General features: G+C 38.3%; 1 protein-coding gene across 4 annotated transcripts in view; it reads left to right on the top strand.

Moving 5' to 3' along the window:
- The first annotated feature begins 656 nt into the window (after positions 1-656).
- The window catches only part of LOC113504618 (RNA-binding protein Musashi homolog Rbp6), a 453082-nt gene continuing 441249 nt past the window's right edge, over positions 657-12489 (top strand). For 2 of the 4 annotated variants that reach the window (XM_026887011.1, XM_026887012.1), the window contains exons 1-2: positions 657-877; positions 951-991. In XM_026887011.1, the coding sequence (XP_026742812.1) occupies positions 819-877; positions 951-991 (100 nt within the window). In that variant the 5' untranslated portion in view covers positions 657-818. The remainder of the gene's footprint in view (positions 878-950; positions 992-12489) is intronic. The other 2 variants (XM_026887013.1, XM_026887014.1) reach the window with 2 other exon arrangements.

A 12489-nucleotide genomic window follows, 5' to 3' on the forward strand; every position in this document is an offset into this window, starting at 1 on the left:
ACTGAGACGTCAAAATGTATTTTTCATGTAATTATTTTGTATTCAATTATTGAGAAACTAAGTAGCATAGTCTCGCAACATATTGCAAAATCATCAAAAAGATTGTAAAATCTGCGATCGTAGCAACATGCGTAGCGCGCTGCTACGAGCGCCTGACAAGCCACTCGGTGACGTCAGCTATCGAGGTTTCTCACCGCTACGACACGATCGGTGTTCGCGCGTCTGATGTTATCGTACGTAATTCTGATGCAACATTAATGTCGTAGTAGACAGAGTCATCATGAAAAACATGTTCATCATAATAAGATGCTTATTCCTGTGTTAATATTGAATAATCGGTTATTGACACCGAAAACAAGATGAAGTATTTTGTAAAAGTTTCGTTTGAGAAAGTTAATTATTAATATTAGTTTGTGTAAAGTTAGCGAGTTGGGTGTATGGGGGTGGTGGTGCGTGTAGGCGCCTCGTGGGCGTGCTGGGGGCGCGGGCGGGGAGCGCGCGGGGCGCGGGCGGCGGTCGCGAGCACGTGCTGCGCGCTCACGTGGTGGTGCCGGCGCGCTGCTCGCGTCCGTCGTGCACACCGTATGAATAATTGTGTACGGAGTGAATGAATCGATGCGGCGGCGGCGCGAGCGGCGCGGGACGCGGGCCGGGCGGGGGCGGGCGCTGCGTGGAGGGGTGCGCCGCGGCGCGCCAGTCTCGTGCCGGTAGTCGGTAGTGCAGCCGAGCGACTCCGGGAGCCGTCCCCGCCGCGTCGTCGCTCGCTCGTAGTCGTAGTGCGCCGCCCGGCCCGCCCCGCGCCGCCGGCCTCAGAGCCCATGGAAACCCAGAATCAGGATGTGGCCAGAAGCCCCGCTGAGGTGCCCAACGACCCGGGGTACGTTCCGACACCCGAGAAGCCGGCTCGTCGCGCTCTTTTCAGTGTCTGATTGGTATTGTTTATCTTGCAGGAAGATGTTCGTCGGAGGCCTCAGCTGGCAGACTAGTCCAGGTACGCTCGTGGGTCCCCGGCCGCGCTTCGCCCGAGCCTTTCACGGAAGTGCATCCGATGCACTGGCTGGCGACGGCTGACCGTCCGCTTAGGTCGCGGAAGACCGCCTCCTATGGCCGTGAAATGAGAAACGCGGATCGTTTTCAGTGACGAAGTACGGTGTCGGATACATAAACACCGGTAAAAGTTTGATAATCAGCTGATTACTTAACGTGTTTCAAAGTTGTCGTTGTCGGTGTGCAGAAGTGGTGCACGTGATGGTATCGGTGTTAGATGCATCCTGATTGCATTTGAGGCGTTGAAAGCTTGTGTAATATGCTGTAATTCAGTTATGTTATCGGGTTGTATTGGCAGTCAGGTGTGCGACGGCGGCCATGCCGGCTGCGCGCGCAGGTTTTATCGTCGCTGCGACCTCTCCACCCCTCAGGCTTGCGAGCTATTTTGGTTCTTATTTCTTCGACTTTAAGTAACAAATTTCATATAGAGTTTTATAGCCGGCTTTTGCTCCAAACAGTTATCACAACATAACCTCAATCTCAAGTACGTAAAGCTCGGTACCGGCGCGTTTCCGTCAAGTCAACTCTAGTCTATTCATACTTAGTGAGATAGGACAACAATTGGCTTTAAGTAATACTTTGTATATGATTATTTAATGTGATCTGTTTGAAATACATATCGAAATAGCATTTATTGTTTTATTCCAATCCTTTAACGCAATTAGAGCAGCATCAATCAAAATTCTGAATTCGGTTCATCTCATGTTGAGTATTAATGTGATAATAGTCATAAATTTTAATAATTCATTATTTAAATTTACGTATGTTAATTTGTGTGTCCTATTTACTGTGAGTGTAATGAAGTCCATCAATTCTATAGCGCGTACAAACAAATTAATTGCGCGATGCAACACGCAAAAGGTCCGGTGCGCGTGCGCGAGTGATTTGCCGCCCGCGGTATTGGGTCGTGCGCCCACGCCGCACTTTGATCCTCGCTATATCTATGCCAACTTCGTTCTTCTCTGGAAACATTTAGGGCGCTGCATCAGCGATACAGGCAAAACACTCGAGATACAAGCTGATCTATCATCGGTGAACGCTCCCATTCCGGGAACTGTCAAAATTGAGAACGCAATCAAGTCGGTCTGAGCTGTGATGCTGAAACAGACAAACAGCCAGCCATGTGAGACTATAATATCACTCACGAAACAGCTTTTAAAATCTTTTTTTGATAGTCTCGTGATCTCTTTCACGTGATAGTAATTTACTGCCAAATTTTTCCTAACTATTCTCGTTATATCGAGACTAGTTTTTCTTTCCGGTTCCGAGCCAAATTTATTCTAAACCAACACGTAGCCGGTTAACGTCCTGCGTAGAATTTTTTTTTCTTTATTTGAGTTTGAACTGAAATGACGTTGTTTGTTTAAGATGTTTGCACCTTACCGGAGTTACCGCGATAAGATAATTTTTGATATTTGTATCACGACATGGCGAGTGTTATCACGGTATGAATATATAGATAGCGAATGGAGCGCCCTGCTCCTTAATCTCAATACAGGTATCTTGGTGTTCAATTATTGAGCTGTCCGAATCTTTCTTAGCAGAAATCAATCACGGCTGTTGATAAGGTTGACAGGGACACAGTTATTGCACAAATACGAGCCGATAAACTTCACTTAGAGGTTCGCAAATAGGTTCATGACACAATATATCTGTAGAATCTATATCTGTACAAGGTCTCACTCGATAGCCATCTGCCTAGTTATAATATGAATTCTATGAGATATTCTGATCTCTAGGCATTAATGCCATAGAAGATTTTATAAGAAACAAAATTACTTCACATCTTTTAAAATTTAAATTATTTTTTTTCTAATATAATTTACACAATAAATGCCGTAAACTGTATCCGTAATTTCTGTGTCAATGAAAGACTTGCTAATTATTTTTATGTTCTATTCAAATTGTTGTTGTAAATGGATGAGGAACAATAATGGCCAGTATTTTGTTCTATACATTTATAGGCCTGTAAAATTTCTAAACAGCCTAACAAATAACTTAACATGCAATTTTACGCTCAAAGCCTTTGCAAGGAAATCACTTAACATTTTATTAAATGATAAATCAGTGAATGGCAACGGTACTGTAGACATGAATGGGAGAACAGTAAACACATCTTAGCTCTTACAAGCGGAATATCGGAGAGACCCACACAACTTGTTGCTATGACATACAAACTGTTAATCAATTTCGCAACCCGGCTCTCGATAGCTAAACTCTGTACGTGATTGCTATGCTTTTTGTGTCTTTTATCGAGATTACTCTTCACTATTTCGGTTTATCTTGATACTTGATGTGAAAAATAATACAATAACTAGTTTTTTTTTAAATCGTTGGTGGGAATGTTACGCTAATGTTATTTTAATGTTCGTTTGAACTTTCTTTCGGTGATTGTCATCTGTTTGTTTCGTTTAGTGGACCCTCTCATTACTCGTTGAGATGTTATAGACTCAGCCTGCCAAGCCAGCTTACATTTCGACCATCATTTAGCGTTGATAGAAATCGCTTGAACATGTAGAGATGTACGGGTCAAAGTCACGTGATTTATCGAAACATCGAATTGTAATTTTCAAACACTTGAGTGTTTTTAATGATCTTTAACGATAGTAGAATAGGAGATTTGACTGTACAAGATAGCCGACTGGTTGAGCTCACCTCAACACGCCAAACTCACTGAGCGCGACGTGTCGCAGGTTCGATCCCCGCGTAGGACAAGCCTTTGTGTGTTGTGTTAATAATGCTTATTTTGAGTCTGGGCATCTTTGTGCATATAAGTTGAAGGTTTGTGAAACGTCCCGCGTCCCAAATATTAAATTCCTTAATGCAGGAGAGATTTTTTTTAAAGATTGCCATAAAATAAGTTCTTAGCAAAGTCACTTCGTTAAAAAGGCGGGTCTAACTAAAACTAGACTTAATATTAACTAGAACGAGGATAGATTATTTTAGCGAAACGTATAACTGAACTCATTATCCGTCTTAATAGTTAAGTCGAGAAGGTGTTTAGTTTTCAAACAAAAGGTTTTGTATTGTGACTGAATGATAATTAACATGGTACCGCGAAATGTACACAGTCTTAACTAATTAAAACAGGTATTCTGCTGTAATTGCATCTTAAACCAACGTGTTTACTTTAGCTCTGTCAACTTATTAACTGTCTGAAGGCATATAGGCTGTAAGTAGGACGTTGTTTAAAACTTTTGAGTTTTTATAGACAGGTAGACTACATAAAAATAATACTTAAATGACTTGGCTTCCAAATGAATAATAAAACACGGTGTTGACCTTATCAGCTCTAATATTTATCTATTTAACACACCTATATTTATTTAGAATTAGTTTTGTTCCCTTTTCTGCTAATAGGCAAGTTAAAAGGCGCTATAACATTCTGTTAAAAAGAAACAAATGAAGTTATATTTACAAGGGATAAATATTTATACAGCCAGTCAAAATTGTTGAACTAGTTTCGTGTAAGTTCCAAAGTTAAAAACGAAATCCATATCGTGATATTCCACAAAAAGCCCTAAATCCGTCGGTATTCAGCCGTAGATATTCAAATATTGACATTAAACTCCACGTTATTCCCCAAACAGTAATTTAGGCGCGGCTAACTTCACTTGAACTTCTGAAGAACACAGAAACCATTGAAACTTGAAACTATTAACGTTGCCTTTCATAAAAATCGAAGTCATTCATCATTCATGAACTCTTTGCGTCAGAACGTTACATTACGAGAGCCATTGTGAGCAATCATACGATTATTGAAGCGAAAATCAAAAAGAGAATTTAGGATATCGACGCACGAGTTTACTTGGAGTTTGAAGTCTTATTGTTTGAAGTTTAGGTGTAAACGGTTGATGGCTGAGGTCGTTGCGTGCTCGTTGCCCCCAACACAATACAGATGCAAACGGGATCGACGCCGGACTCGTTACGGCTATTATCAACGTCAATTGTTTGCCTCAATCGTGCTCGTGCGCACTGCGTCTTTACTTTTACTGAACGGTTTTGTTAAACAGTTCCCTTTGACTCTTTTATGAGCATGCTTCACGGATTCAATGTACTAGCTGATTGGAAATGTTAATTTCGGTAACGGTACACAGTTCTAAGATTAATGTTAGTATCTAACATTGCGACTTACAGATTTATTTCGACGTACGTACAAGTCAAGATAAATTACTCTGCATGTTTATACATAAGCAGTCTTAGAGATAATGGGTCGTTGCGTTTGAACTTGTTGGAATTTCTAAAATGCAACAAATGACAACGTTATGGTCGTCCCATCTATCCATGTCGAAACCTGTTCTATTTTCATTTCAAACGGCGTATAATTTAAATGTGTGGTGTGATATTTATCCAGCTACAGTCCATCGATAAAGATCATAGTATTATGAATTGAATCGTACGATTTTAGTAAGACGTAGCTTTGCATAGACAAACTCAAACAATCCTTTTAAACGATGGAAATTATCATTCAATTTCCGCAAAAGACAAAAGCCCCCGAACCCGCTCACACACTGAAAGGGTCGCAACTCAATTCCTTAGTCGATTGCGAGGAATTCACCTTCGTCGTCATCTATTATTAATCCAGAGATTTTGCATACGTTGAATTATGCATCAGCCAAGTCTCTGATGCAGAACGAACGGATTGTCCTTATTTAATTTCCACTTTGAGGGAGGTTTGCGACGACGTTGCCGACTCGCGAACTTGGGACTGATCAGGTACAAACTTTGTGTAACAAACAAACGTTCCTTCGCCTGAAATCGGCTTCGCTAATAAGCTCCGTTTCGACTGTGCACCGTATTTATCGAGAGAGCATCTTGTTACAACGGATTGAGCTGCGAACAAGTGTCTCCACTCAAACGATATTGAGATCTTTTAGACGACTTCGTTAGTGTAATACGACACTGAGTAGGTGCGTTTGGCTGCCCTAAAAAATTTCAACAGGTGCTTCACCGTTTCAGAAGCTAGTGAACCGGCTGTCATACAATCCAGAGCAAAAAAACAATACAATTTAACGTTAAATTTTCATTTATACTGCTGTAGTAAACCGGCAAAGGGATATTATTTATTTTTCGCGCATTCATCTGAATTAGTTTCACTAGACCAATTTGTTGCTTTGCTATAAATTACTTTAAAGTACCCATCCGAACAGGCGAATGTACGTTTATTATTTACGAACTTAAAATAGTAACTGCAGCGATGCTAAATCAATGTGGGTTATTGAAAGCCGCAGGTGCTCATCAAAGCTTCAAAGCGCATTCGGGCTGCATTAGCTAGATGCGAACATTACTCCTTACTATTCGCCTGCCGAGTGATCTGACAGGGAAAAGATTTAGCAAGTGGCCAGGGAGGAAAAATCGGCACATTTGAACAGTCGACCACATTACCGCAAATCGTGGTATAATCCCTATTTGAAAGCGCACGGTGGATGTATGCGAGCAAACAGCAGTTTGGGAGTCGACTAGGGACCGGATACACATTTCGTTTTGCCAGTTATTTCGGCCTGGCCGCAAATAGACATGGCAGTGCGCGTGCGAACACTTCTTTACTAAACATAAATCAGTACAGAAAAAAATAATAAATCATTGACTAGCGACCAGCTTTTAGCGAGTGATGTACGACAGGGCTAAGGTTTATTTGCTTGAATTAGTATGCGTCATTGTTGTTGTGTTTAACTAATCGGAATCTTGAAGATTTATCTGTTTTGTTTTTGTTTTATGGCGAGAAAGTTATCTAAATGCGTTGGCGCAGCTTTTTCGACGCATAATAATAAAGTTGTTGTTATATTGTCGCGTTGACTGATTGAAGTGTAAACAAGAATACTGGGGAACATCCGAGTGAGATGCGTGCCCGGTGATAGATAACTATTTTTATTGTAAATACTCCGAGATTGAAGTGAGTTTTATCTTTTCCGTGACGTCTAAATAACTTTATGATTCCGTATTCATAGTTTAGAAGCAGCGTGCGCGCACGTGACTCTGCCTATCTGTTTTCTTTATTTTTGTCGAAAACTGATTGACCGAAATAAAAAATTGGTCCAATTCATTAATATTCCGTCGTATCTATTTCGTTTTATTAAATTTTTGTTTTTCGTCTTGAAACATATTTGTTTAGCGAAATATTGTTTGGGTAAGATTTTATAAAAATTATTCACTAGTTGCCAAAATTTCATTCGTTAATTCTTGCGCACATTTAAATAGTGTCATAAAGTGTGATTAAATAGTTTATATAAATCTTATTGTAATTGTTTAGAGCGATCTGAATTACTTTAGTCTTTGATATGTGCGAATGTGTTTCGTATTTATGTAGCCGGCTTCGAATGTTTCTAATTTTCTCGAGGAGCTCGGCAATCCGGCTCGGTATTCTCGTTCGTATTACCAACAAGGAGTATTTCTCCGCGGCTTGCATAACTCGTGCAATCCGTGCACCCAGACGCACATCTGGGAGCGCTCGGGACGACGCACGCCTCTGCGTTGTTGTCATTACTCATCTGTCGCGCACACGACTTCATGCTACCGAGCCGCTGTCACCGGCTACAAAATGCCACATTTCACAATTCCAACTCACGATAACGGACTTAAAGCTCTAGTAACATGGCATAATTCGAATTCTCAAGTTTTCCTTTCGTAAGTCCACACGTAACTTGTTAAACGACGGAGCTGCGTGTCTTCAAACGACATGCTAATTGACGTCGGCGTGAAACGGAGGCTAAAAGCTACGACTATTTTTTTCGAAATTTAGTCACGGTGTGATATTTGTTCAACGGCCAACAAATAGAAATTTCTTTTTTTAATTTTTCGTTTCGAACCGCTCAAAATACGAGAATCGTGTTTCCGGGGGATAATTACTGAAGCGAGTAGTTTTAAGATGCAGATTCATAATGTATTATGATCTGACTTATATTAGTTTAGTGCGTAATCATTGCCGTTAGTTATCTCGCAATGTGTATTAAAATATAAAAGAATTAATGGGTAAACACACAAAATGTAAGTTCGTTAATGTTTTAATATCATCTTAAATCAGTGTGATACAGACACGGATTTCACAAGTGTTGGTCATGAGTGTTGCAATGCGTAAAAAACGTGTTTTTATTCTTAGATAAAAACAGAGATTTTGATAAGTTTCCTGATAATATTTCACTTGTGTTGCGTGCGTAGGTGCTTATCATAAATAGTATCTAGAATATCACCATGTGAAGACTGTGTATCTACACTTTTAACTAAGGCGCAAAAATGAATTCGTATTAATAAAAAATATGGTATCCATGTCTTCTTTCCCATAAATATAAAATACTACAAGATATCTAACATAAGAAAAAAACGCAAGAATGGAAATGTAACAACTATAGTCTCTGTTGTTATTTATTAAGTCAAGAAAAGTTAATATTTCATTTAATCTACCATTTTTCTTTGTATTAAAATGACTCCCGAATTAAGTCACTCGAGTCACATGCGTAAAGACATCAAATAAATACTTGTCCTACGCGGGGATCGAACCCATAACACATCGCGCACAATAGGTTAGGGGTGGTGACCTATACCTCTCGGCTATCCGTGCAGTCAAGTTTGATAACATACCTACACTGAATACCTACATAGGTAACTATATTAACGCGGATATGAAGGCAAATGTCACTCACAAGGATAAATTAATCCCAGCGCATAACACTTAATCATTTTTATAACCTCGGTGCAGAGTTGCATTTTCTATAAACTTCATTTTCATAATGAAAACGGTAATGAATGAGCTCGAAGATAAGATTACATTGCCCGTACTATGAAATCAGGGCTCGTACCAATGTTGAAGTGAGATAGCGCTCTATATTGCACGTAGTGCCGTCTTGCTCACACATCAGCAAATTGTGTCTTGCTTTTGAAGCTCATAGAATAACAATACGGAAATTAATTCTACTTCCTTAGTCTTGAACAATGTCATTTTAGTAAGATTTTTATTAAATTTCTCTTAGCGTTAGTCTTATATAATATTAATACCTCAGGTTTGTATAAAAAATTAAAATACTGTTGACTTCGCATCATAAATATTTGTTTCCGACCTAAGAAAAGATTGTTTTGTGAATAAAAAGTTAGGTCTCACCGTTTGCATAATATTTTTATTTTTCAAAAAAAGTGTTAGGTACTGGGGCTTTATAAAAAAAAATGAACCAATTTAATCCTTATTTAATAATTGTTAGAGTAACTACGGAACTATATTAGAACGACCGTTCGTTTTAATCTGTTATTGCCAGCCAGTACTTGAATTATATCAAAGTTCACACATTTAATTAGATAATGTAGGTGGAACGCATAAATAAGATATTATTAGACATAATTGACGTCGCTCATCTTGTCCCTGTATATCGATGTTTATATTAGATACGAATCTAATTGAATATGTGATAACGCCATTTAAAAATAAAACTATTGTAAAACATTTTATTCCCGCGTATATTTCTGTTCCATTTTTGAAATGAGTGACGTTTACCTTTTTTTCTGTTCAAACAAAAGCTAAACTCATTCGTTACAAGACTTTATGCTCAATCGATTTGAGTAAACGAATAAAACTTCTAGTAAATAGCCAGGTGTCCGAGTTTGCTTGTAAACTTTTTGTTAACATAAATATGTACTAGGGAATAACGCGCGGATAACTTATTATTGTGAACTCCTAATTAGTTTACGTTGAAATAAACATATACAGGAACGTTATGACTGCAAAACACATTCTTGTAATAGGTACCTACGTCTTTTAAAACATTGATTTTACGACCATCTCATATTTTCGCAAAAGATTATTCCCGTCATGAAAGCGCGGCTCAAGCATTTTATTATTCGGATCAGAGACGGAGGAAATCACACACATCCATGTCCCGTTTTATTTAGCCCTAGTTCTGCAAATAAAGAATGCTAAGCGGTATTTTATTAACTTCACCAACTGACTTATTGTAGCGCGGAATAAAGATGAACGTATATTATGTCGACGCCGAAATATGTAGCGACGTTCATGTTGTTAGGGATGTAAAGAGAAGGGCGATCACGTAGTTGTTATTGGATTGTATTGGAGATTATTGTCAAGTGTGTTACGATTTCTGACTTAATATGAAGAGGCATCTCTAATAAGTCGGACACGTCATCTTGTCAGGTACTAGTTACATTGATATTTTATTTACGACCCCCGTTTGTGTTGTTATCCGGATTTCGTCGTGATATAGGTTGACTGACGCCTTTGATTTTTTTTTCCTAGAAAAGTCAAATATTCGAGTATTTTTGCGTAGCGGTTGTGAATAGATTTTTGTGGCGAATTCTTCTGGGAAATATGTTGATTTACTAAAGTTAAAGGATAAAGAGATTTTCTTTTATCGGATATTGGTTCGGGAGTTAGTATTTTATTAGATTGATAGTCATTATATGAATACGTTTAGTTTGAATATATATTTTATTCTTCTAAACTTGGGCTTACTTGAACTAAAACTTTCTAACACGATATTTTAAGATCTATCATAGCAAAATCACTTTCCACCAAAGAGCACCGGTAATAGCCTTCACACATGCACGTACATACATATACATACGGGTAGATCACATCCATGCTTAATTGGACGTCATCAGTTAATCATCGTGTTCACTGTCACGCAATATTTAATTAAACCTTCATTAAGTTCGGTGCGGGCGAAAGTAATTACCTCGGGCATTCCGATAAGCTCTTCTTACTTAACGCTATGTATGTACATGCATCCTATATCTGAAGAGTGGATTGAGAGAGAAATTTTGAGGGTAGCTCTACATTTTCTTTGAGTTTTTTGGTTTTTTGTCAAGATAAGTTTGAGAGTTGTTCTTGGAGAATACGGAAAATAGTTTTAATTATTCTTCCTATTGACAAATACTCAGTATAGCTCAGAGTAGCGAAGTTTGGTAGTTTTTGTACATACACATGACACTGTGACATGGGAAACCATGTTCTTGATACCTAATAGAAAGGGTAAAGAAGGAAAAGCGTGGAAGAAAGGCGGTCGAGCGCATCGACTCGCAAAACCCGACTATCAACTGAATGCGATTTTTGCTGGTTTTTTTTTTGGAAAATTATATGCAAAAAAATGTATTGTAGAGTTCTTCTAAATATTCACTATTCCAGGATGATCAAAGCATTTTGTCATTTCCTATTCCAAACATTACAAGAAGTATCTTCTATATCAAACGTTGCTTCTTCTTTATCAAATGACTCTTAGTTTAACTCTACCTTCATACATTACCGACTCTCCCTCAATCAATGTATTTATTAACGGCGTTCAAACAAAACCTTTTATACTTTATTCATCGTTGATATTTAATATGATGCGAAATGATCAGTTGATTTCTGTTATATTACGCTACGACGTGTGCTGGTGTGGGTCGCTTGCAGTTGATGTTACTGCCTGTATGCTTCATAATTTTCAGTACATTTAACTTGTTCTTTATTAATATATTATTAACTTTTTTCTTTATCCATAAGGGAGGCTCTGTTAATGGCATTTTGAGCAGTATTTGGTTTAGATTTGGAACCATGTGTTGTTCTTGGTTTTTGGTCAGTTGGAGGTATAGAATTGGTCTTAATAGCAACATTGTTTCCTAAAAGTATTTCGTTTTTATAACTTACCTTTAGCTCTTCTTTTCCCAGTATATTTAAAAGTCATAACTATAGCTAGTTGTCATTTGTTCCCTAACATGTAAACAAGTTTCAAATCATAAAATTAATATCACCGCTCCAAACTCACCAGCACTTCACTTTGAACATTTTATTAAGCTTTATAAAGTTAAAAACTACTTAACTTCCGCCTACTGTTATCAACTATGATGGATGCGTTGAAAGCGACTGCCCATATATTCTATATTAAGACACAGCCTTCGATAAACTGCAGCACTCACGTTACGAAATTTATTGCTTTAAAGAATGTATCCCCGCTTAAGGACATAATCCGTCCAAACAGATTCAGTACAATTATGCATAGTTTAATTTGTAAATAATTCGAATTTGGAGTCCCAATAAATGAGTAATTGTTTTCCCTGATTTCACGCCAATTTTCACTCGTAATTTTATACAAATGCTGTTAAAGTTACAAGCTTTAATTTGCTCTGGACGTTGTCGAGTAAAACACGAGTAGGTACTCAATAGATACAGGTTGTAAGTTTGCAAGTTAGTTAACTAAAGGTAGTGTTTCAGGTGGAGCTGCTCCGAGACGTTCGTCCGCAATAAATGGCCCTTTCCGTGCACTTCGAGGGTGCCTAATGGATGTCCGCCACGTCCCATCCACACAATTTTCTCTATTTCTGTTAAACTTGAGATATTCAAACGATTTGTTGCTGCAAAATCTCTTTAAATAAAATCGTGACTGCGTTGACAGAAATGCAACGCTTTGTTTTAAAAACTAAATTTTTGCCTGTTAATACTTCACTCAAAATAAAAAGTAAATAAAA

The sequence above is a fragment of the Trichoplusia ni genome, chromosome 22, assembly GCF_003590095.1.
Source record: "Trichoplusia ni isolate ovarian cell line Hi5 chromosome 22, tn1, whole genome shotgun sequence".
NCBI classification, from domain to species: Eukaryota; Metazoa; Arthropoda; class Insecta; order Lepidoptera; family Noctuidae; genus Trichoplusia; species Trichoplusia ni.